Consider the following 24,086-nt stretch of genomic DNA (forward strand, 5'->3'; position numbering starts at 1 on the left):
TTTTATTACCAATTCTAATTAATTACTTATAAATTGCTTTGCGAACAAAAACAAAAAGAACACAATGTAACTTATGAAAAGAGAGAACGCCATAGTCGACTATCAGATACCCATACTCGGATAAAGCGTCTGCAACTAGTAAATCTGTTCTGATCTGATGGCATGCTGTAAGCTTTTGATTTAAGGAGTATTTCGGACAATTTTTGGTGTTTTCCTAGATGTTGACTGAAACAAATATTTAGTACCAGGAAAAAAAAATCCTAGATTGTAATTACATGGCGTGGGCTACATTTGCTTCTGTGAATGTGAGAGTTTTCTGACAGTTTTTCTATTGTTATAATTCCTGATCATTTTACGTTCATACGGACAGAAAGACGGACAAACAGACGAACGGACAGACATGTCCTGGTCGACTCTGGAAATGACTATGAATAAAAATATATGTATGTAAAACATAAGCAAAAACTTTCTTCTGGCTGTTACACGCTATGCAATGAATCTAGAATACCCTTATACTCTACGAGCAACGCGTATACCTAAATTTTGTAATATCTTATTTTAATAATCTAGTGCAACATTTAATTTAAGAACATTAGCTAGGTTTCCCACCTAGCTATTCTTATCGATTCCGATTACTCTGTGACATCGGTGGTCTGACTGCAGTGCGATAAAGGGCATGTTCCATCTCCAAAAGCAAATGCCGAGTCATACAAAATACCAAAATTAACTCGACGTTTTTGCATTGTGAAGGAAACACGACGAATAATAACCAATTAAATTGTAAACAGGCACAGGAAACAAAATGACGGTGACGAATCGGGTATGTGCCTTTGAATTCCTTAGCTTTTCAGTCGCGGAAAACTAATGTTGTTTTCGCAGATGGAAATCGAGTCGGCCTACCAAAAAGGCGAGGGATTCCGTTCCTACTACATCCAAAAGATCGAGGAACTGCAGTTGGTTGTGGCCGAGAAGCACCAGAATCTAAGACGTCTGCAGGCCCAGCGCAATGAGCTCAATGCTAAAGGTAAATTTACTACAGGACATTAAAACCATATACTGTAAAATCTTGGCATAATTGCCCACAATCACTACTGAGAACCAAGATTAAGATTGTATCATCTCATATGTTTTCATCATAGCATTTTGCCATTGAAAACCGAAGGACAAGTCTTGCTCATTTTCGAAACCAATTTAAGAAACCAATCCTAATAAGCACGTCTTTTGCAGTTCGTATGCTGCGGGAGGAGCTCCAGCTGCTCCAGGAACAGGGTAGCTATGTGGGCGAGGTTGTGAAACCAATGGACAAGAAGAAGGTGCTGGTCAAGGTGCATCCCGAGGGCAAGTTCGTCGTCGATCTGGACAAAAACATAGATATTAACGATGTTACCCCCAATTGCCGTGTGGCCCTGCGCAATGAGAGCTATACGCTGCACAAGATTCTGCCCAATAAGGTGGATCCGCTGGTCTCGCTTATGATGGTCGAAAAGGTGCCTGATTCCACATATGAAATGGTTGGCGGCCTGGACAAACAGATTAAGGAGATCAAGGAGGTGATTGAGTTGCCCGTAAAGCATCCAGAGCTGTTCGATGCTTTGGGTATTGCCCAGCCGAAGGGAGTTCTCCTTTATGGACCTCCGGGTACAGGAAAGACTTTACTGGCCAGGGCCGTTGCCCATCATACCGAGTGCACCTTCATTCGTGTCTCTGGCTCGGAGCTGGTCCAGAAATTCATCGGCGAGGGCTCGCGCATGGTGCGAGAACTCTTTGTAATGGCCCGCGAGCATGCGCCTTCTATTATTTTCATGGACGAAATCGATTCCATTGGCTCGTCGCGTATTGAGTCGGGATCGGGCGGCGATTCCGAGGTGCAGCGTACTATGCTGGAGCTACTCAACCAGCTGGATGGCTTTGAGGCCACCAAGAACATCAAGGTGATTATGGCCACCAACCGCATTGACATCCTGGATCCCGCTCTGCTGCGTCCCGGCCGCATTGATCGCAAGATCGAGTTCCCGCCACCAAACGAGGAGGCGCGTCTGGACATCCTGAAGATTCACTCCCGTAAGATGAACCTCACGCGTGGCATTAATCTGCGCAAGATCGCCGAGCTAATGCCAGGTGCATCGGGTGCGGAGGTCAAGGGCGTCTGTACGGAGGCCGGCATGTATGCGCTGCGCGAGCGCCGTGTCCATGTCACCCAGGAGGATTTCGAGATGGCCGTGGCCAAGGTGATGCAGAAGGACTCGGAGAAGAACATGTCTATCAAGAAGCTGTGGAAGTAGGCGTTGATCGACCACTGCAAACGAACCCTTATTTCATTGTCAATAAAATACATCCGTTAGTAACATAAACTCATTCTTGTGTCATTGGATTTACTCCTTAGGCAATAAGCAAATCTTCAAAGATAACTTCCATTCAATGGTCCTTGAAGAATACAATAGATTTTCAGATAGAGTTGCAGCTTTATATGAAATACATCACAGCTTTTCATCAGAATAACAAAGAAAAAAGTGCTATCCATCTCTTTCTTTTTCAGACCACGACGCTTGCAGTTACTGCATGTAATGATATCCTAAAATTCCATCACATTAGATAGTTCCGAAGCAAAGTATATTCAAAATTACATTTATGAATGTTTATTATAGTTCCAAAGAACTATAATGTGTACCACTTCTAAATATCGTAAAAATAACTCAAATGCTTTTTAACCAAAGTTTTAGGGGACTTGTCGGTGATTTACAATGGTTCACAGCACCTTGCGGACTTAAAGCAAAAGAGCACCTAGCGACTTAAGATTTTGGCATCAGGATGCGGATCCAGCGAGTCGTTTCCGTTCCGTTTGAAGCACCTGGCAGATCTGTTCATCGTCAGCCACGTCGTAACAAGTCTGTCCATCTGAATCGCATAGCTCCAGATTGGCCCTTAGCTCCAGCAGGCATAGGAGCGCCTCCAAGTGTCCGCAGCTGGCGGCGTAGTGCAGCGGTGTCTGTTGTTCCGCATCTCGCTGATCTACACTAGCGCCACTCCGGACCAGAAACTGGATGATTTCGACGGCATTGCGATCGGTGGCCCAATGGATGAGCGCCATGCCATGCTCGTCCAGCTCAACCAAATCACCGGGCTGCAACAGATCTCGGAGCCTGTCTAGATTGTTCTCCTTCACGTGGTCAAACAGGGTCTTTTCGCTGTCCAACCGCTGGTCCTCCAGTGGAGCCGATTCAATAGAGTGAACGACCCAGCCTGGGTTGCGCCGGGACCGCCAGTTGGGTTGCAGCTCCTGAAGTTTCTGGACGTAGGCCTGCCTGGCGGCGATGGGGGACATTGTTCCCAGATTCCGCCACGCCTGCCATTTGCTCTTGGCCTTCAATTGGAGCAGACTTGGACTTGGCTCCTCGCAGGGGCCATTCGTCGCCTGCTTGTAGTATCCGTAAAAGAGTAGAAGGTCCGCGGAGCCAATGCTGGTCGACTGTTTGGCCACATGCTCGGTGGCTAGGTGAAATAGCTCCTCCTCGGGATCCGTATCGCTGTCCGACATGTCAACAAAAAAAAACTACTAAGCTTATAAACTAAATGACAATTGAAGAGGGGAATCTAAGATTTCTGTATGTTGAGGTAGTTGCCCTCCAGTATGTGCTTCTGTTCGTTCTCGATCTTCTCCAGCGCGGCCAAACTATTGAAGCTAACGAAGCCGTAGCCCTTGGAGCAGCCCGTTCGCTTGTCGAAGATCACGTTGGCGGACACCACGCGTCCGAACTCGCGGAAGTAGCCACGCAACTCCTGGTGGCCCACTGTCCACGGCAGATTGCCCACGAAAATGCGGTGCACTGATTTTCCGACTTTTGCTACAGCTGCGGCGGTGGCCATGGATTCGGTTTTCCTAAATACGGGGAGGCTTCGTGTTAAATATGCTTGTTTGGTTCTTGGGGCCAAGGCGATCTAGATTCCGGGCGACTCCTTACCAGTTGCGTTGCGTAAAAACTGCGGCGCTTCTGTTTCACGGTAACTTGCTGTTTTTGTCGGAAAAGCGGGCGGTCATAACCTCAAAGTGACAGCTAACAGCACTTTGCGATACCCTACATGTCTAGCACATCGATTTACGTATATAATCGATACTGCTGAGGAAGACACAGTGAAAGACTTAAATGGTTGAAAAGCTTGTTATGATTTTTATATTACGCTACGCCTAAAATAGTTGATACAAAATAAAAAGCTTGTCTCAATAGATATCTTTATACATCGTGTTTAACAAAATGAAAGTATATTTCTTACGGTAACATATTATTGTTACTCAAACAAGCGAAAGGCAGTTTTAAATAAATAAATAACATATTATTGTTCCAAATAGAGTATCAAATAGTTGTGTCAACTTACCAAAAGCGACCTTCATTCATTATTTGTGCGCCTAACAGCACATCATTTGCACTAACAGTTTGGCATTAGCAGTCTGTTAAACGACGAGATTCTGCAGAACAGAAAGAGAGCGCCCAATTCAAACAGCATATTAACGAAAACACAATGTTTTTGATTTTGTATGATTTTGTTGTATTTTTGTAATTCTTTTTCAGATTTCGTGTTCCCTTTCTCATTTATTTCATTTACTCTTCAGTTTAACAAATTTGCTACAAACTACTTAAAATTAACAACATCGCATACACGTATTATTCTCGTTTTCCTTGCAATAAATAAACAAATATTGATTGTTATAAATGTACAATAAGATAAAAAGAACAATTGGATAAGGGTGGGGTTAAGGGTGAGGGCGTGTGCAAGCTTTTGTTGTTTAGTTTAGTGTTGTATTTATGCTTTTGGAAATAACATTAACTATGGAAGCAGTTTTCATGTGTTTCTCTTTTCTCTCTTGCTTAATTCCTCTGCTGCTTTCCTGAATATCCTGTGATGCCTCGGATGATGTGCCACGATTTCTCAATTCTCAGACTAACTCGGTTCTCGTATAATTAGTGATTTGGCTCTCTAAACTCCCTATATATATCTGTCCCAGTCTGCGGCTCATTAACCTGATCTGATCCGATCCTATCAGAATTAATGTGATTTTTAATTCTTTTTGCTACTTGGCTCGCCTTAGAAAATATAACTTTTGCCTTACTTGCTTGCTTGTCGGTTGTTGTTTACTTTAATAGTAGTTTATAGTTGTTGGTTGTTGCTTAGTAGTAGATTTTTATATATATTGTATAAATATATAACTTCCCCGAAAGACAAAAATCTTATCCATAGAAAAGTGTTGTTTGGTTTGCAAGCAATGAAACTCTTGAAGATCTTCCATTCGTTTAGTTTTGTACAGGAAACGAGGGCAGAACATATATAAGTCTATACAGAATCGGTTACATATTCAATAATTATCCATAATAATGATGTCCAGGAAAGTTTCGTAATCAACTAATTTGTATAAATATAAGTATTTTGCTTTGTCTCGTTATCTTCACAAAAACAATTCGTGTCATAATAATTAAATGTTATCATGGTATAGAAATTACAAGACTCTTGTTGTAAGTGGCCTTATATTTAATTTATAATAATATGATATATAACTTGACAAATTTGTTCTTAATGTTGCCGCTTCGCTTTCTACTTAGCTTCACATTCATATATATACTGTATTCAAGAGTTTCCATTTGATATTATAATCAAAATATACACGCACAAAACAAGCACAAAAAAATAATAATTCTAATAAACATAGCTGGTCTACATATATGGACAAATATGCATGTATAGTTAGATGTTTACAAAATCTTTTAGTCTCTATACACAAAAGGAAAAAAACCATCGCTTCCAAATCTGCCAATCTATCATCTAAACTCAACTTTCTCTTTTATCTGTGTGTCCTCCGCTCATCTGATTGAATGGTAAAAATAATAATAATGAAAAAATTCGTTAATGTGTCACAGCACCACCATGTTTGTTGTTAATTTCAGAAGATATTATCCCCACTTCGCTGGCTTTCATTGCTCCTCCTAAATAGATAAACTAAACTAGCGACAGGCGGCCCACCTGCTACCAGAGGCGGTGCAGGTGCAAATTCCTCGACAGCACCGATCTCACGTCGTTCGTAAACCTCAGCGCATCCAGCATGGGCAGCAGCGACAGCAGCGCCGTGTCCATCGGGTCCGAGAACCAACTTTTGATGGGTATGGCGTTGTTGGGAAAACAGCGATAGGCCCCGGGCGAATTGTCGATGATGAATATCTGTAAAGAACGGCGGTCAATGAAGGAATCAAATTCTTCTACAGACAATAAATAGTATATATTCCTTAGTAATTTGTTGTAGAATCTACCTTATGCAGCACTTTCTACTTAACATTACATTAAATCCATATAAATTTGCAAGTTATCCTCATGTCCAAGTTGCACCTGATAGCTGCCATGGAGTTGCAAGTTCCCGAGCTTACCCTATTTAAGTCACTGCAGATGGCCGACAGGTCTTTGGTATAGGATCCGTAGTCGGGCGTGCAGTGTTGTCTGTAGTATCGCCTCCGGAGGATGTTTCGTCCGTTGTCCAGCTTGTCTGCCACCGCCGCTCCGTATATCTCCATGCTGGCCGTGAAGACCACCAGATCATACCACTGCGAAACCTGCGGGAAACAAGGAGTAAGTTTATGTGGCAACTTCTTTCTATTGGTCGTTTTGACTAATCCCTTCAAGAACTTACCACGTCCAGGAAATAGTCCACATGCGGTCTCTTGTGCACGAAAAAGCGTACTGGATTCCGATCGATGGTCACTTTGACGGTGAAGTCGTGCGGCGTGCCCGGCTTTACCGTGTTCCGGGGCATCGCATTGTGATGGGAGTGGATCAGCGTTTCGTCCAGGTCCAGAACGAGGGTCTTTCGCTGCACCAGGCTCAGGCGGTGCCGCGAGACGGGTGACAGCGGGAAGAGTTCGTATTTAACCGGTTGATACTGGATAAACTAAGAAAGTTAATACATAATCAACGGAGCAGTACTTGAAAGGCATTCGACATGGGGTTCATATGATGGGCTTGGTGGTCATACGTCTCTAGACTTTGCGGGTTGGGGTGCATGGGGATGTTGGAGGTGATCAAAAAGGCCAAGTAATTGCGTTTATCGCTAGTGCATAGGAAACCCCAATTTACTGATTTATAAATGATGTATTATACCGAAATGAAGCCATTATCATTTAAAATAAAATATTTACAAATTCATTTAAATGGTTTTACAAGTTAAGCTGATTAGCTGTGCAATTAAATATTATTTTGATGTGGATTCAGCGATATCTACATATGTAGGCGTTACTTGAGCATGTAATGGTGGGAAAGTACAAGTTAGCAGGTCGAAGGTCAGTGCTTCTTGCCGCGTCACGATTTCTGGCCAAAATTGCCGGCCCAGTGGAGAACATTGAAGGCGGGTGGAGGTCGATAAGGCGGATGGGTGAACAGTGGACAGTACTTCTGGGAGGAACGGGGATTCGGTGGAACAAGCCCCATTAAACGTGTGGCGGAAAATCTTGATAAAGGCACACTCTAAGAAAGGTGTCACTGGCTAAGTGTTACCCAGAAATAAATATAACTTCAAATTATTTCACATTTTGCATTAATACTACGACATAATTAAGATAAGAAATCTAGTTCATGTATATACTAAAAGTCACTTTTAAACTTGTCCCACCTTGAAGTACCGTTAATATATTTCGGAAATATAATAAAAAACTAAATTTTTACTTTGGAAATTGATACAAACAATGGATACAAACAACTATATTATATTATTTTGTTTAAATGACTTTAAAAAAGAAATTGTATTTCCCTTGGGTTTTGTTTTAAATAGAATTTATTTATGCAAATCTTCAGGTACATTTCCAAAGTGAATGCATCACACCTACTGTGCAATGCAGCGGGTGCGGACTGTATCATTGAAAGTCTTATCACTGCGGCCGCTTTTATTATTATTATTCTGAAGCAGTAGTACTTGAGTGTCGATTGCGGGAGCGGGTTGGGAATTATTTCGGGGTTTCGGGCGGGTAAAAATAAAACTATTTTCGTTCTTGATTTATTTCTTCTGCTTTCTGACAATTTTAGTACTTACAGCTCGCACTTGGCGATTGAACATGAAACAGATGCATGTCCATACTTTTGATAGCAACAACAAAAGTGCATGGAATTTCATTTGCAGCAGCGAAATCATTTGAAATAATTCAACTACTTGTACGGTGGTTTTTTTCGGGACGATTAATTTGATAAATCGGCCACGATCCGCGATTGACCGCGGTGCGAGCGAGATGGCGCGATTTGCAACCGGCTAAAGAAGTTTCCTTCTTCTTCTTTATTTCTCCTTTTGCAACGAATTGTTGTTGTTTTTGATAACGCGCCGAGAGCACACGCACACACACTCACCCACACAACCGCACGCGGGCGCGCTTCACACACACAAACACACGGAACAAAATCGATAACAAGGCTTCTAGTTATTTTGTTGGAAAATAGTTTTTCTACAAATTTTCGCGGGTTTTTTGGGTTCAATTATTAGTTGTCGCCCAGTTTTATTACCCCTTTTTGGTGGAGAAGGGGGGGATGGTCTTATTTTCACTTCCTTGGGGCCTTTTTTATAGCTGGCGTCTGCTCTTCTTCTTCTTTTTTGTTGTCTTGCACGCGTGTGTGTGTGTTGTGTTTTTGTGTAGTTGATTTTACTTTTTGGCAACTATCGCACCGATTTGGGGATAGATTTTGTTTTCGGTTGAGCAAAACGAATCAATTGATTGAGCTATTGCACTTTGATTGCAGTCGATTGAAAGGTGCGTTCGCCGAAATAATACGACCTAGCCGTGGTCTGCTCAATGCTCTTTGGCGTTGCGGCTTGGTGTTTATTACATAAATATAGTTTGTCCGCGTTTCGTTTTTGTTTAATAAATTCCCACACTCATGCACACACTCATGTTTATTCGATACTATCGCACTTTCGCAGCATCGATGATTTTTCCGCAACTATCGATCACTGCTTAGTAGGACCGCGCGCTGGTGGCTTTAAAATACGGAAATCGCTTTTCTCACACTCAGCGGGGACACAAGCCGTGGTTAATTTGAGTGAGTGGTTAATTAAACTTTGATATCTCATTGTATTTTGCTCAATGGTGAATTTTAAAAAAAGCGTAGGTGTTATATACGTCTGTGTACTGCTGTTCAACCTCTTTAAATACCGTGCACTATAATGATATTAGGTAAGTTTTTCAATTTGCCCGCGAACTTGTTCCATCACCAGAACCAATGGCCTGCAGCGTACACCATTTGCGGTCTTATTCCGCCGCCCCCACTACGGTCACACCATTCCACATCAGCCTCTCTCCCACCAACACACGCACACACGCCCGCCCCACACACACACACCCACCCACACAGACGCAGTGGCACGAAACGAAAACAATTATTTTGCATCGCAGGCGATAAGTTAAAAGTGATTTAGACCGCACTCAAACCATGTCAGCGGCTGGTAGATCGGATGACGATCCCGGCCAGAGTCCGGTCGTAGACCAAGAACCGGATCCGGGCCAATCAACGCCAGCGGTGGCCGAAATCGCCGCTTCCAGTGTGAGTGTTTCGTGTTTTTCGCCCTGCTTCTTTCTTTTTTTTTTTTTGCTGACGACGACGGAAGACACGTCAACTTCTGGAGCGCTGTTGTTTACCTTGTCTACTATGCCGCCTAATTAGCCATGTATTCACCATATAGATTCGATCAGGCCTGGCGGAGCTGGAGCTGCGATCCTCGCAGGTGCTGCAGCGCTTGGAGAACGTTAAGGTATCGTCCACGCCAGAGAACCCACATCTCGTCGAGAACGAGAACGAGGAGGAGGAGGCTGGGGAGCGGGTGATCAGTGAGGACCTCCTGCCAGCGAAGCACCGAGTGCCCTCCGACATTCTCAAGTCCCTGGAGCAATTGGTCTCCTACACGGACAGCGACGATGATCCCGAGTTCCCGCTGCCCGCCCTGGATGACGTCTCCCACTTGGCCCTCATCTCGCACAGCATTGTGGCCTATTTGTCGCACCTGGACCGCCAGCAGCTGCTTCGGGTGACGAACAGCATTTCCGGTGACGCCACCCGATGGTTGGGCACGTTGTTTCACTTTGCCCACCCGGCGAGCAGCTTCCACGCGGACAATGCGGACGCAGTCCTGCGCACGGTGCGACTGGCCATCGTGGCCAGGTGCCCGGGGTACTTGGAGGGTGGCATACCCGCCTTGGCGCAGCCCACGTTTTATATCTCGGAGAATACGACGCCAATGAGGCTGCACTACGCCTGCCGCCAGTTGGGCATCCCGCTGGAGGCCATCAAGGTCATACCGGAGCACAGTCAGTCCGGAACAATGGATGTGACGCTGCTGCAAAAGCAAATTCAGCAGGATGTGGGAAATAACCGAACGCCGCTGCTGGTGGTCGCCGACATTGGTGCCTCGTTGTGTGGCTATGTGGACAACCTGCTCCGGCTAAGGGACGTGTGCAAGGCGCACAACATGTGGCTGCATGCCAGTGGCCACGGGCTGGCCGCCCTGGTCTGCGCCCAGAATCAGGGCCATGTGGAGGAGGTGCTCCACTCCATGGCCCTCAATTTGGGCAGCTGGCTGGGTGTGCCCAGTCTGCCGATCGTCCTGCTGCACCGTCCGCTACAGAACAGCGCTTTGAGTGCCTTCGAATCCGATCCCATACTGTCGCGTCGTCTCAATGCCCTGTCCTTGTGGACCAGTCTGCAGGCTCTGGGCCGGAAGGCGATTGCGGAGCGGCTGCATGTGGCCTTCCAGACGTGCAGTATTCTCTTCGAGATCGCATCGAAGTGTGAGGGCATCCGGGTGTTGGTAAATTATTGCAAAATTTCCGAAAAAAATATGTTTAGCTTACCAAAGGGTCTTCGCATTTTCAGAGCCATACTCCTGGAGCGCAGACCGGAGCCTCTTTGTCGGACGTCATTCAGAACCCCTTCGATGTGCAGGCGCTTTTTGATGCCGCCGCCCCTGTGGTCGCCTATCAGTTCGACGGCAGCACCACAATTCCGCTCGGTGGGAGTGGCTCCTCCGCCGTCGCCGTCGCTGCTGCTGAGCGGGAGACGGCCGAAGGCCTCAAGCCGCTGGAGAAGATTAACAATGCTTCCTACTTTGACCGGCTCAACTCCTGGCTGGGTCAAATCTTGCAACGCGACTGTCCCAACGTATGCAGTGTAAAATGAATCACCCCATTGTATGAACCTAATCACCATGTTCTTGCAGTTTGACTTTGAGGTGATCGAACACCCGACGCACGGCAGCTGCATCCGCTACTGTCCGCTGGAATTGGGGTTGGGTGAGCAGCCGCCGAGCTCCGAGAACCTGGAGAGCTTCGCTCAGAGCTTAGAGGCACATGTGGACATCCTGCGCGCGACCATCAAGCACAAAGCACGCTTCATTCATTTGGTGGAGCGCAGCGAGGTGCTGCGCCTCGTTCCACTGCCCGAATGGGCGGGCATGGGTGGCGTTCGCTTCGTGCCCGAGGGCTGGGAGTCTCTGCTGACGGACCAGGCCAAAACAGAGCTGAACAAGCTGAACATCGACCTGGTGGAGGCCCTGAAGTCCACGGACAATGCCTTTTCACTAGGCGAGGGCACCGATGGCCTGATTTGTGTGCGATTTGGAATGGTCACCCACGAGACGGAGGTCGAAGAACTGCTAGACTTGGTGGTCACGGTGGGCAAGAGCGTCCAGGAAAACTCGCGGGTATTGGACACCATGTCGGAGATTGTTAAAAAGGTTAGCTACCACCATCGCGCTGCATTAATGTAACATGTAGTAATTTATTTGTACACTCAGGGCATTGAGGCGGTTACCGCAGATCTGCAGCGCGAATCGGAGGAGAAGCTCTGGCAGGAGGGCATCCTGCGCCACGTGCCTGTGGTGGGACGCGTGTTCAACTGGTGGTCCCCACCGGCCAAGGAGTCGGGCATCAAGGGGCGGAGCCTCAATCTTACCCAAGGTGTTGTCGAAAGCACCGAGAACATTTACAAGTGAGTTTCGAAGGTCGTTCGATATTGTGTCCCGATTTAATGTTCATTAACTTTTCTGCAAAGGTACCACATGCAGATGACTGGTGCCACTGCACATCAGTTGCCAGCGAATCGTTCGCCTCCCACTCCAATGGTGCAGACGCCCGTGGGCGCGCCCGCTTCGCCGCCAGTCTTTCCCACAGTGGAGCCCGTACCCGGAAACGGAACTGGAACGGACGAGGGCACGCCTGTGCAATCGGGAGAAGCTTCGGGATCGCCAGCAGGAGCCTCGGGAGCGACACCGCCAGCGGCACCGACACAAAACCATGTGGATCACGCCCGCACTGTTAGTCAGAGCAGTGCCGCCTCCTCCAACGTTCCCGAGCTAGTGGCCGCCAGCAGTGCAATTAACAATAATTAACACGAGTACGAGTATATTTCAAAAATAGTATACCTATAACTGAACAGCAGATAACAACACACACTTAGATCAAGGCAGAGCCAGCAAAATGGATTTCAAAGTGGGAGAGGCCTTAAAAGCAGCAATATCAAACAAGGCTTAAACAGAAACGCGTAGACGACAAATACTGAACAGATTACCATATATGGACGGCTTCATTTCCACTTTCCCTACTTAAACGAAAAACAAAAACAATTCCAAAGAAGAGATGATTGTTCGCCCGAAAAGATGATAACGCAAAATCCAATTCAATTGCTTTTATGTATTTATATATCGCTATTTCTATGATCTTTTTTTTATATATCTCTATTATATATTATATTATTTTACCTTATACTTTACTCCCACCATTGTTGTTGATTATGATCAGAAAGAAATGTGCGGAATTTCGTCCCCTTTTCGCTTGTATTTTTTGTAATAATTTACCTTAACATTTGTTTGCCTTAATTTGTAATTATTATTCAGATGCAAGTACCTTTGAGAGACATAATATATAGGCAATTCTTCAATGTTCAATTGTGCGAAGCAATAAATTGCGCTATTCTTATTTGTTAAGCTAAGTGACAGCACACTAAAGAAATTAAAGAAAACGAGGAAAAAGAATATAATTAAATGACAAAAATATATTTATTATACAAATTGCTGCTATAAGAAGAAATCTGCACAAAATATGATAAAAGGAAACTATACAAAATAAAAAGTGAAATAATTTAGAAAGAGAAGGCATGTGTTTTTTTGGTGTACGCCGTTCGCTTCTAATTGATGAAATCGTATCTTTTTAGTGGGACTTTCCTAAGCGATCAAATCTGGTTTCATTTGTGGGTTTTTAGGTTTTTTCTGTAACGTAGAAGTCTCAAAAAACATAACTCGACCCGTCATAATAATTCCTAAACTTATGATCCGATATTCTGAACCTGTGATTTTGTGAATTCCAGAAAATAGAAACAAATGGTTTCGAATATTTTTTTAAAGCTTATCGCTTGAAATAGTTTATTGTTATGTTATGATTCACCAAACCTACCTTCAGCATTCGTCACTCCATTGGCTCCCATTAAAAAAACAACAATTCTCCATCTAACTAATGCAATTAAATTTTATATTTTTATTTTATTTAATATTTTTGTTGGATGTTTTTTAGCGCTTTACTTTGCCGCTATTTGCTTTTGAAAGAAATTCCTCTTGACTGCGCGCTTTTCGTCGACCCGCCGACTCATTTCGATTTTTCGCATAAAATATGTTTTCATTCCAGAAATTTGGTTTCTCCCGCTCATCATCGGAACAGTTCCGAGAAGCAGACGGGGCAAAAGTGGTTTCTGGAACACACTTATTAGTAAATTTTTGTATTTCGTACTTCTTACAAGAATTTTTAAACTGTTCTTACGATTCGCTAGAATCGCCTTTGTGGTACATTTTGGTTTTACTCGTTTATTAATATGCCACTAAGCGCTTCGATTTATGCCTCTGTTCTTTACATTTGCTTTAACTATGCATACTATATATTTAAATATATATTTATATATATATATGTTGTACAACTCGATCTTCTTTCGTCTTATTGCTGCTGCCGCCGAGCCTTCGAAAAAAATGTGCGAATTTCGTTTGGAATCTCCAGTTGGCCATTTCTCGGATTTTGGGTAATTCGAGGAGTTCGGCCCACTTGTTTTGCGTTATTCATAGGGATTTTCTTTTGTAATAACTACAACGCGTACGATGACAACATTTAACACAGAAATATATTTACGAACTAATTGTGTTATATTTATATGTACGTGTATGTGGAGCTCCGATCTGGGCTCGGAGCTCCCATGACCAAAACTTTGCCTTTTGCCTCCCAAGGGGCTCCTTCGCGGCTTTCGCATGTGTTATTTAGATATTCTGGTAATCGGCATCCTTGAATTGGATCCTTAAAGGATTCAGTTTCGATTCGGTTTCGTGTGGAAGGGCCCCTTGAGAGGACTGGTTCTTCGATTTGTTCGTATTTTTGTATTTTTGTATTTTCGTATTTTCGTTTGTTTTATAACTGGTAATTGTATAATAAGCGAATAAAAAACTCGATTAGTTTGCTCCGTTCTCTTTACAGCGTCTTTACATATTTACTTTAAAAATGCCGCCCATGTCTTGCGATCTCGTTTTCGTTTCTAGCCAATTTCGATCCGAGTGCCCGATTGCTAATATCTTACAGTTGATCATTTCAATGGGAGTTCGCTCTAGTTGGGGTTCGTTAGGTGTTTGTATATTAGGTCTTTGTATATTATGGCTAGTAAATGTTGAGTTGAGAACTTTCGCTGTGTGGGCAGTGTTCGGGTGCGACTTAGTTGGTTGGCCACTTGGCGTCCACCGGAAGTTGGAAGTTGGCCTCCGGGATTCGCTCTAAAATGCTTCGATTATTCTTGCTGTGAGTTGCGCTGGTATATAGTTGTCGATAGGCTTAAGTATCTTGTCTATAACTATTTTATAATATCTATTCGTGTATATATCGCGTGTGTATACATATCTATATAACTTTGTAGTTCGGTTTGTCGTCGTCGGCTTGTTTTGTTCTTTTGTTGTTTTGTTCTTTTGTTGTCTTGTTCTTTTGGGGAAGGGGGGCAGTACTTTGTGTTAGTTTTGCATTGCTATCGGTTGCATACCAAGTCCGAATTGTTCATCTCTCGTCTATTTGGTTACTGTTTGTTTGGTTTACGCTAGTTAGCTAGTACTATGCATGCCTTTCGTTTAGCTACTAAATATACAGTTAGCCCACTAAGTATCTACATATATCTTCGTTTAAGTTTAGGTTTAATAAATGCATTCCATGTTAAGCTTAGGTTAAATACACAATAAAATCGCGGGCTCGAATCCTCCATCGATTCAACCCGCCAGTCCCGGACGATCCCGTCCAGGTGTGGGGATCGTCCGCAGCACAACCCAGACCCAGGACAGAGTCGAGCACTAAACGGGGGATCCCCTGAATGGCTGTGGCCGGGAATGGGCAGTGGCTGGGTTCGGCGTCTTAACAGTAGCAGTACGAGTCCTTGGGTGCTTAAATAATTCGAAGTCCTTCAACTAATGTAGGTTTGGCATACTCGAGGTCACGTCGGTTCGGTTCGGTTCGATTCGATTCGATTCGATTCGCTTGCAACGTAAAGTAGGGAGTGTTTTCATGTTAGCATTGCTAATTTGAATTTGTTCGATTTGTGAACATTTATTTAGGAGTAGGTATAAATGCAGTCAGTCAGGAACTTAGGCCATGGAAAGTGTAAGCGAGTGAGTATGGCCAATAAACATAGGTCTTTCGGAAATTGGAATGACTAGAAGTTATCACATATGTGTATTGCTATTGTAGAAGTTTGTGGAAGGTTCGTTAGCTAGTTATATAAACCGAACGAAACCAAAAAAAAAGTTATAAAGTGGTGTCACAAAAGTCTCCAGACTCAGAAATCGACTTTTGAATATATTAATTTATTCTAATCTTAAATATTTTTGTCTGGATTCCGTTGGCAGTTCGCACTTACAGGTAAAAACATTGAATATCCAAACCAAAAAGCTAGTTAGAACCCGCCACGCCCATTTGCCCATCCATTCAGTTGCCCGTTTTCTACTTAAAAATTGACTCCCGACAAGTGCCTAAAAAATCTTTTCTAACTTTGCTACTACAGTTCGATTCTAGAACTTATGACCTACGATCCGAATTCGATTTGAATATTTGGTGGATGCTTTTTAGGTTCAAGTGTCGGTCTTTCGTTTTCGGTATGGTTTTCATTTTCTTTTTCATTTCCATTTTCGTTTTCTTTTCATTTTGCTGTTTTTCTGTTTTCTGTTTTTTGTTGTAGAGGATATACAATTTATATATTTTCGTAGATTAATGTTGTATAATACAATAAGTTAGCCCCCGTAAAATTGTTTCTTTCTGACAATTTAGCGCTTTAAAATTGGTAAAAATATGCTATTATCAAAAAGGAATAACCGTGTCCTAAATGGATATATATATATATATTTATATAAGTAATAGATCGCTGATATATGTTACATGTGTCCGTCCGTCCATCTGTCTGTCTGCGGGTGTCTAGTATCTGTGTTTCAATCCATGTCACTTCATGTCGACTTCCTTGGAATGTTCGGGTATAGTTCGGTGTATAGTATGTACAAAAGACGAAACGCAGGACTCCGGTCTAGGATACGATTACGATACGATAAATGTACGTTAAATGCAACAAATCAAGAAGGAACACTCGCCGCTCCAGCAATACTTAGTCCCATTTCCCCGATTCCCTCGATATATGTTTACCTATCCTACATCCGAGTTCTAGGAAGACGCCCCAATCCCAAGTCCTGACCAATTCCTGTCTTATATGTCCTGCCTGCCTTCACTGGGTGTTGTGGTTTTAGCAGCAACCATCTTACAGCTCCGTCACCGCATAGTTGCTCTCGTCGGTTATCGCTGGCGGTGGCGGCGGCAGATCATCATCGTCGTCCACCGCTCCTCCGCCCCCACCGGGTACGCCTCCTCCGCCTCCGCCATTGTGCAGCACCTTGCCATTGGCCGCCGGTCCTGCTCCCATTCGGCCCTTTGTCGCCTCCGTTTGCGCTTCCAGCGGCGGCGGCGGCAGCGAGGTGTCCTCGTTGGCGTTTCCTCCTCCTCCTACACCGCCTCCTCCGTTCTGCAGACCCGACGGCACTCCTCCATTGGCCTCGTTCAGCGGCTGTGCGACGGGCGGGGGCGGCGAGGTGGGCGTGCCAATGCGCGGCGGAGGAATAGCCTTCATCTGGGGCGGCAATTTCATCGGTGGACGCTGCAGGGTCCTGCACGGAGAGGAAAGATTCAGTTTAGGATATATCATGGCTAATTGTTAAAGCCTTTAGTTTAAAACGTTTTGTAATTTTGTAACGATGGTCGCGGGGTAGTAGTTGCAAAATAAGAGAGAACGCTATAGTCGAGTTCCTCGACTATCGGATACCCGTTACTCAGCTAGTGCGAACGGGACGGCGATGTGAGCGACAGGAAAAGAATTAGAGGGGGCGTGGCAATGTCTTGAAACAACCTTGCATGACGTAGGTGTCATTAAAATCTAAAATCGTAATCTAAAATTTCGAGCTTTAGAGATATCGAAATATATACGGACAGACGGACAGATGAGCGGACAGAAAGACAGACGGACGGCCTTTTTTTCTACCTGTGTTTTACTTTAAACGAATCTAGTATACCCTTTCCTCTACCAACGGGATTAAAGGGATTCAAACTGGGATGCTAAAATACTTTTTAACATAACTAGCGTTCTAAATAGTCGCACATTAAAACATGCAAAATAATAATAAACATGTTTTAAAGAATAAAATAAAACAACAAATGGTAATATTAATATTAATTATCCTTATTGATGGATAATAGAATAAAAGCATTCATTATGCTGTTTAATGCATTCCTGAAGCAGTTATGAAAGGAATTTAAAGTTCTTTTATTTGCACCCCAACACCTACTTGGAGTAGTTTTGGTGGTGAGCCTGCTGACGCTGCTCGTAGATGGACTCCACCTTGGGCTGCTCCGCATCTTTGGGGATCTCCGGCAGTGGGCAGTTGAGAATCGATGGCTTGTACTTGGGATCAAACTTGCCGCCTTGCCGCAAAGTGGAGCACTTGTAGATCTGCTTATCCCGATCATAAATGGCGCTATCCATGGCCGTGCTGATGGGCACGACATCCGATTCGTTTTGCTGTTGCTGCTGATGATGTTGCTGCTGCTGTTGCTGCTGGTGAAGTTGCTGCTGCTGGTGTTGCTGCTGCTGGTGCTGCTGCTGCTGGTGCTGCTGGAGCTGTTGCTGGTGTTGCTGCGGGGACTTGAGCTGATGCAGCTGTTGCTGCTGCTGCGAGGGGGGCGGTGGTTGCTGCTGCTGCTGATGCAAGCTGGGTGGATGCTGGTGCGCCGGTATCTGTGGGCCACCCTGGCTGTTCTGGCGACGCATTGTGGCCAAATTGGATACATATATGGAGCCCTGGCTAACAGCAACTAGCGGCTGATATATGGAATGGGGATTGCCATTGGCCGCCAGTTGGGGCGCCAAATGCGCCGGAATCTGCTGGTAGATCTGGCTCTGGCCCGGCCCCAGGTGATGCGGTGCATGGTGGGCCGCAGTGGTATAGGTGCCATATTGCTGCGCCTGCTGTTGGTGGTAGATCGCATGCTGGTGCTGCACGGCAGCGGCCACGGCGGCGGCCGAGTGCGAATGCGGATGCTGGTGCGGATGTGGATGCTGGTGGGGATGATGGCAGTAGATGGGCTGTGGTCCTCCCAGCTGTTGCTGTGCCTGCTGCTGTTGCTGCTGTGCCTGCTGCTGCTGCTGTTGCTGTTGGGCGGCCTGCGTGGTCGGCGGCATGTTGGCGGCGGCGTTTGCTGCTGCTGCGACTGCTGCTGCTGCGGGGGGTGGCGACGGTTTTCAGTAAAAGTCATTCGCTTCCAATGTCTTGCATTGTTTGCTTAGGGTTGCATATTTACCATTATTGGGACCTACAAAAATGCACACACACAACGATTAGCAATAGGCGCGGGTTGGACGAAGGATGTGGATGTGGACGTTGGATGCGGATGCAGGATGCAGGGTGCAGGTGGTCGGCGCGACGATGGTGTGGTCGTGGAGTGGGTCGATGGATGGGCGCGGGCATTTAGCATGGAATGAGATTATATAGAAGAATATACGTGATGAGAGCGAATTGAGCGGTTTGCCGTTTATTTGGGACGCAAAGCTAGTTTGAAAATATCTGAACCGGTTGCGTATCGGTTTAGTAACGGTTATTTATATTCAAATTCCGATGAAATCGGTTAACGCTTATTGTTTATTTCTTTCTCAACATTGTCTGAATGTTATAAATAAAATGTATGCCATTTCAAACTTTACATATGTACATTTGTTTTAAAACATGAAATAAGTTAATTTAAGATTTTTCTGAATTACACATAATTAGATTAAATAGATATAAGATTACCAGCTCAATTTCGTCTTTGGACTTTATACACATATGGACACAAAGATTGATATAAATATGTACACGTACACTGAGATAAAAACGCCTTAATGAAAGCTCATAAAATATCAGAAATCTGTTCATCGAAAATTTGATAATTTTAAAATACACAACATTTACCAAATGTTTTTGATGTAATGCCCAAATTCTTTAAATACAATTTTTAAATGTTTGCCTTTGTGGGTTTCAGCACATTTTACATTTTCGGAGCTTTTTCAGTTAGGACGTTTTTTTCCTCAGTGTAAGGTCAGATAGAGTAGTGGGCGTGTGTTTCGAGTTGAGTTTCGGGAGTGGGTGGTGTGGGCTCCCCACTTACCGGTCATGTGGGTGGGGCTGTGGTTGTGCGACGGCAGCCGGCCCAGCGTGTGGGTGCCCATGGCGCGCATGTTCTGCTGGATGTGGGCGTGGGCCATCATCTCGTGCTGCTGGCGCTTGCTGGGATGCTGGAGCGTATGGGAGCCGCTGATCACCGGCGGACTGAAGTGCCTGGAATGTCAGATATGGCGCAAGAGCAGAGAAAACGGGACGAGAGAGAACAGAGAAAGAGAGATCGAGAGAATGGAGGCGGGAATCGGGCGGGACGGGTCACGAAGGGATCTTCTAAAACATACCCATTATGATTTCGCGGCAATGTCCTGGCGGCGTTCATCATCTGCTGGTGGTTCTGCGGTGCCGGATGCGAAATATACGACGGCTCATCCACCTGGGCGTAGTCATTCCGTTTGCGTATATAAATCCACGTGTGCGAGTCCACCCACACCATGATAGTAAGCAAAATGGCGGCAATAAAGCTGGCTATCAGCATAAGAACCAGTCCCAGTAATCCTCCCTCGCAAAGTCCTCGAGCGGCGGCCAAAAAATTGTGATGCACTGCCTTGCAATCTACGAGCGCCGTCAGTTGGGTCAGCAATCTCTCACTGCTATTCAGATCGGCATTCACAGCACCCAACTTGGGCTGCAGCCCCGAGGATTTGAAGAGCACCAGCGATATCTTCATAACTGTGGCCATGGCACTGCGAGCATTGTTTAGGGAATTCTGTGATTCCCTCAGGCGTTGGGTAAACGGATTCGTGTGACCTGGTTCGCATTGGGTGTAGTGCAGTAGCACATTCGTGGGCAGGTCCCTGGGAGCCGTGGACACCAGGAAATCCGCTGGCGAAATGCACAGATCGCCGACAGCCACCGAGGAGGAGAGATACAGACCGGACATTAGCCAGGAACCGGTAACGGCTAGCAAGCCGCACACGCTGAACAGGATTAGGGCGCAACGCGAGTGCCGGGCCACGCCCACCAGCAGTACGGCACACAACACAAGGAGCAGGGCCAAGGTGGCCACCGTGCCCGGCCAGCGGATCAGTTCCCATTGGTCGCCGCGCTGTTGGGATACAAATGTCATCAATTTGGCATTATTGCTGTCTACATGTGGATATTAAAAGTGCCTACCGTCAGGAAGTGAGTCATGGAGATGCCCATCAGGGGTCGTCGGATATCGCTGGCCGCATTCGTGGCTAGGGTAACGTTTCCCTGGACAATATTGAGCGACACAAAGAGCTTAGAGAGGGCCGTTTGATTCGACACCGGCTGATCGAAGATGTCCGCCAGTTCCACCAGCTGCGGCCGTATGCGATTCGTCAGCGTGTTCTCCAAGATGTGCGTCTGATTCCGGATGGTCGTGACCAGATTGTCCACCTTCCTGCCCGCCGTCAGCACCTCCAGCAGTCCATTGTGCAGATCATCATTCCCGTACAATCCCAACCCAATCGCCGCACAGCACATCACCGTCACGATGGACAGGGCCACCTTCAGGCTGGTGATCGAGTGCGCTGGCCGCGGCTTCCGGTCACAGCAGCGGGTCATTAGATAGAAGAGCAGTCCCAGCAGCGAGACGATCAGCAGGGCAGCCGGAACCGAGCCCAGAATGCCCAGGCTCTATAAGTGGAATCAAGGGTAATAAAGTTGGTAAAACTTGTTAAAGAAAAGCTATTCCTATAAACTATATTTTTGTATATATATACGATGCATGTTTTAATAGAATTTTTGATATATGTTGGAAATTATTAGAAAAACAATTAAAATCGAATATTTGAACGACAAATTGATATTTTCATATTTGTGTAATTTTAATTTTAAGCGACCATCTGACTGAATATTAAAAACAAATTAAATTCAATTCTGCTAAAACCATATCATATCATAATCATTGACCATTCAAACGAACTTCCACTGTACTTTGAGTCAATTGAATGCGCTATACGGAAGTACTACTGCACTGCACCGAGAGAGTTTACTCACCTCCAAGTAGATCTCATCGTTGGGTCGGAACGTGCTGTTGATCTTGTGGAACGTGATGTTGTAGTGGGGCAGGGCGTGGAGTAGCTTCGCTATCACCGGCACCTTGTACTGGTCCGTGAACTCGTGATAGTCGCCCATCCTGGCCTGCTTTCCTCGGCTCCTCCCCTTGTGGAATCGGAATGTGTTCCTGCTCTTCCTGTCCTTTGTTGCTCCTGGCGGTTTTCCTTTCCCTCGTTACAGCTGCGTTTTTCTGCTACGTGCTCACGGGCCTGAGTTTCCTAACCTCTTGACACCAAATCCAAATTGCTGTGCACTGGAGAAAGGGTGAAGAAACCGGGGGAAAGGGATATTAGGTAACCAGAAGTGTGCGTTCCTTAATTAATTTATATGTTCTGAGGCCCCGAAAGCACTTTCTGAAGTAAACTCAAGTCAATGAAATCTGACAGATGGACCATGTTCGTTTTTCAAAACCCTTACTATCACTTAAGTTCAGTTAATAGATTTCACGTGTGACCGATAAGAATTTGACCTTAAGAGGCTGAGGCTGATTAGAAAATTCCCAAAATGCTCTTGTATTTTTTATGTGTACTTAAAATCGCTAATTGTATTGTATTCTATACACAAAGAAATGTATAATATAATATAGAAAACAACCAAAGCTGACAAAATTCCAGCAGCACAATTTATGGCATTACATGGATAATGATTATTTATAAAACAATACGCTTCTTAGCAAAAACGTTGCATACAAAACGGCGTAACAACTTTACACGCACAATATTTGAAATATGCACACCGCAGAATCACGCGATTTGTGGGCGTGGCAATGTTTGCAATGCGTTCCGTGAATGTTTAGTTTTAAGGATCTTTAAGTGCAGGCTTGTCCGTACTGATTGTTAGGCATAACTAGCGATCCTGACCAATAAAATGTTTATGCACATTTGTGCACACATGCATATGCATATACAAATATTTCTTATATGGTCGGAAAACGCAATATACTCTTTTTACTCTGCAAACAAATATGTACATTGATCTCCATAACAGCTGTACACTTGGGAGTACGCCATTAATTTTATGGACCACCCATTTAGAGCATCTTATTGTTCATATTATCCGTACTATGCACATAAATTGCAAGTGATTTTGAAGTACATATGTATATTGAGCACAAACTGATGCATGTTGAACAACCCCGAATTCACAAACTACATAGTACACGCATATGTACGTGATAATTTCCCGGATCCGCTGAAATATGCAAAAAGGAGCTGTCTTGTCTTCTTCTTTCTCCTGCTCTATAGGGATCTGCGATTTCGATTTTAACCCCACTTTTTGGCATACTCGAACTAACGGCTCCTGCATGTACACACACATACATACACGAGTATGTGGGCGTGCATGCGTGGGCATGGCCTTAATTGCTCAATAAGTAGGTTGCCCCACACTTTCGGGCGCTTTTCAATTAAAAAACAAAGCCGAGGGCTTGCCGGTTCATGGATTTTAGTTTTGAACTTATACCGTTAAACGATTTAGCTGCGCGCACGCGGATGTTTTTATTTTCCAGTACTTTTTCCTCAATTCATTTTTTACTTGATTTCGGGATTGAGGACGAACGATGCTGCCCAGCGCAATAGCAATTTTGTTCACTTGCTTCCTCTTCCTGCTTCGTCCAGTGCAGCAACAACACCAACACCAACACCAACAGCATCGGAGAGGCATGGCAAAGAGGCGACAGCGAGTGTGCGAGTAACGGTAACGCGGCTGCGCGTGCGTTTGTATATCTATTGATTAAAAGTTCGCTCTTCTCTGGCCACTGCTTCCCCTTCCTCTTCCTCTTCCTTATCCTTATTTCTTTTGGCAGTTCTCTCGTAATTGCTGCGCCCACTTTCCGCCGACCCCGCCCACCCCGCTTCTTCTGTCTATACCACCCCCACCCATTCCCGCACCCACGCAAACACCAACTGCAAAGTGCGTTTGCTACACAACAGCAAATGCAACAATAACACACGCACACACCCACACAACAACGGCATAAATGCAATTCGCCAGCAATTTGGCGTTTAAGCTATTGACGAACGACGGCAAATAAAAACACTCCTTTTTCGGGGGTACACAATTTTCCACAACAAACAAAGCCCAGTTCCGAGTGTCTCGGCAAAAAATTCGAAATTATTACTTTTTGCTGCACTATTTTTAGTTGCCATTAATTCGATCAATTTGCCGTATTTCTTGCACTTGCGTATCTATTCAATTTCATTCAGGTTTGAATTGTTTTTAGAGACTTGATTTGATTTTATGTTTTTGCAATATCGGTAAAAGGGCAACAAAACACACGAGCGAGGACCTTCACATTCCGAAGACT

General features: G+C 44.9%; 6 protein-coding genes across 10 annotated transcripts; 2 read left to right on the forward strand and 4 right to left on the reverse strand.

Annotated features, from left to right (window-relative positions):
* The first annotated feature begins 660 nt into the window (after window positions 1–660).
* LOC122624912 (26S proteasome regulatory subunit 8) lies at window positions 661–2,351 on the forward strand. Its single transcript, XM_043804683.1, has 3 exons — window positions 661–820; window positions 880–1,024; window positions 1,228–2,351. Exons 1-3 carry the CDS (start codon window positions 803–805, stop codon window positions 2,280–2,282), a joined length of 1,218 nt encoding a protein of 405 aa, XP_043660618.1. The 5' UTR covers window positions 661–802; the 3' UTR covers window positions 2,283–2,351.
* A 347-nt stretch (window positions 2,352–2,698) lies between these two features.
* On the reverse strand, window positions 2,699–3,535 carry LOC122624914 (acyl-CoA-binding domain-containing protein 6). Its single transcript, XM_043804688.1, has one exon. The coding sequence runs from the start codon at window positions 3,533–3,535 to the stop codon at window positions 2,804–2,806; it is 732 nt and encodes a 243-aa protein (XP_043660623.1). The 3' UTR covers window positions 2,699–2,803.
* A 56-nt stretch (window positions 3,536–3,591) lies between these two features.
* Window positions 3,592–4,099, reverse strand: LOC122624915 (SRA stem-loop-interacting RNA-binding protein, mitochondrial). Its single transcript, XM_043804689.1, has 2 exons — window positions 3,960–4,099; window positions 3,592–3,877 (listed from the first exon to the last, which is right to left on the reverse strand). Exon 2 carries the CDS (start codon window positions 3,862–3,864, stop codon window positions 3,592–3,594), a length of 273 nt encoding a protein of 90 aa, XP_043660624.1. The 5' UTR covers window positions 3,865–3,877; window positions 3,960–4,099.
* A 467-nt stretch (window positions 4,100–4,566) lies between these two features.
* On the reverse strand, window positions 4,567–8,942 carry LOC122624913 (CTD nuclear envelope phosphatase 1 homolog). Of its 5 annotated transcripts, XR_006326521.1 has the most exons (5): window positions 8,060–8,941; window positions 6,668–6,925; window positions 6,408–6,590; window positions 5,910–6,204; window positions 4,567–5,853 (listed from the first exon to the last, which is right to left on the reverse strand). XR_006326521.1 is itself a non-coding variant. In XM_043804685.1 (4 exons), exons 1-4 carry the CDS (start codon window positions 8,156–8,158, stop codon window positions 6,013–6,015), a joined length of 723 nt encoding a protein of 240 aa, XP_043660620.1. In that variant the 5' UTR covers window positions 8,159–8,942; the 3' UTR covers window positions 4,567–6,012. The 5 variants fall into 5 exon arrangements, 4 of the variants coding, with proteins under 4 accessions (XP_043660620.1, XP_043660619.1, XP_043660622.1 ...); XM_043804685.1 differs by having other exon boundaries at window positions 4,567–6,204; window positions 6,668–6,916; window positions 8,060–8,942; XM_043804684.1 differs by having other exon boundaries at window positions 4,567–6,204; window positions 8,060–8,940.
* Window positions 8,943–9,295: 353 nt separating this feature from the next.
* Window positions 9,296–13,116, forward strand: LOC122624911 (pyridoxal-dependent decarboxylase domain-containing protein 1). Its single transcript, XM_043804682.1, has 6 exons — window positions 9,296–9,555; window positions 9,695–10,816; window positions 10,882–11,166; window positions 11,225–11,740; window positions 11,801–11,994; window positions 12,058–13,116. Exons 1-6 carry the CDS (start codon window positions 9,445–9,447, stop codon window positions 12,392–12,394), a joined length of 2,565 nt encoding a protein of 854 aa, XP_043660617.1. The 5' UTR covers window positions 9,296–9,444; the 3' UTR covers window positions 12,395–13,116.
* A 3,304-nt stretch (window positions 13,117–16,420) lies between these two features.
* On the reverse strand, window positions 16,421–23,278 carry LOC122625293 (protein tweety). Its single transcript, XM_043805370.1, has 8 exons — window positions 23,243–23,278; window positions 21,722–22,034; window positions 20,873–21,358; window positions 20,041–20,804; window positions 19,746–19,915; window positions 18,903–18,914; window positions 17,891–18,821; window positions 16,421–17,215 (listed from the first exon to the last, which is right to left on the reverse strand). The coding sequence occupies exons 2-8, from the start codon at window positions 21,857–21,859 to the stop codon at window positions 16,813–16,815; spliced, it is 2,904 nt and encodes a 967-aa protein (XP_043661305.1). The 5' UTR covers window positions 21,860–22,034; window positions 23,243–23,278; the 3' UTR covers window positions 16,421–16,812.
* Between the last annotated feature and the right edge of the window lie 808 nt (window positions 23,279–24,086).

Source organism: Drosophila teissieri, chromosome X (genome assembly GCF_016746235.2).
Source record: "Drosophila teissieri strain GT53w chromosome X, Prin_Dtei_1.1, whole genome shotgun sequence".
In the NCBI taxonomy this organism is placed as follows: Eukaryota; Metazoa; Arthropoda; class Insecta; order Diptera; family Drosophilidae; genus Drosophila; species Drosophila teissieri.

Excerpts from the sequence above, each read along its gene's own strand:
- LOC122624912 (XM_043804683.1), top strand. Across the intron at positions 1,025-1,227 it reads CAATGAGCTCAATGCTAAAG|TTCGTATGCTGCGGGAGGAG; the intron begins GTAAATTTACTA and ends CGTCTTTTGCAG.
- LOC122624914 (XM_043804688.1), bottom strand. The coding sequence starts at position 3,535 with ATGTCGGACAGCGATACGGATCCCGAGGAGGAGCTATTTCACCTAGCC.
- LOC122624915 (XM_043804689.1), bottom strand. The coding sequence starts at position 3,864 with ATGGCCACCGCCGCAGCTGTAGCAAAAGTCGGAAAATCAGTGCACCGC.
- LOC122624913 (XM_043804684.1), bottom strand. The coding sequence starts at position 8,158 with ATGATTTCGCTGCTGCAAATGAAATTCCATGCACTTTTGTTGTTGCTA. Across the intron at positions 6,591-6,667 it reads TGGACTATTTCCTGGACGTG|GTTTCGCAGTGGTATGATCT; the intron begins GTAAGTTCTTGA and ends TGTTTCCCGCAG. Across the intron at positions 6,205-6,407 it reads TCTGCAGTGACTTAAATAGG|ATATTCATCATCGACAATTC; the intron begins GTAAGCTCGGGA and ends CGTTCTTTACAG.
- LOC122624911 (XM_043804682.1), top strand. The coding sequence starts at position 9,445 with ATGTCAGCGGCTGGTAGATCGGATGACGATCCCGGCCAGAGTCCGGTC. Across the intron at positions 11,741-11,800 it reads TGTCGGAGATTGTTAAAAAG|GGCATTGAGGCGGTTACCGC; the intron begins GTTAGCTACCAC and ends TTGTACACTCAG. Across the intron at positions 11,995-12,057 it reads AGCACCGAGAACATTTACAA|GTACCACATGCAGATGACTG; the intron begins GTGAGTTTCGAA and ends TTTTCTGCAAAG.
- LOC122625293 (XM_043805370.1), bottom strand. The coding sequence starts at position 21,859 with ATGGGCGACTATCACGAGTTCACGGACCAGTACAAGGTGCCGGTGATA. Across the intron at positions 21,359-21,721 it reads ACGATGAGATCTACTTGGAG|AGCCTGGGCATTCTGGGCTC; the intron begins GTGAGTAAACTC and ends TTCCACTTATAG. Across the intron at positions 19,916-20,040 it reads TTGCCGCGAAATCATAATGG|GCACTTCAGTCCGCCGGTGA; the intron begins GTATGTTTTAGA and ends CTGACATTCCAG.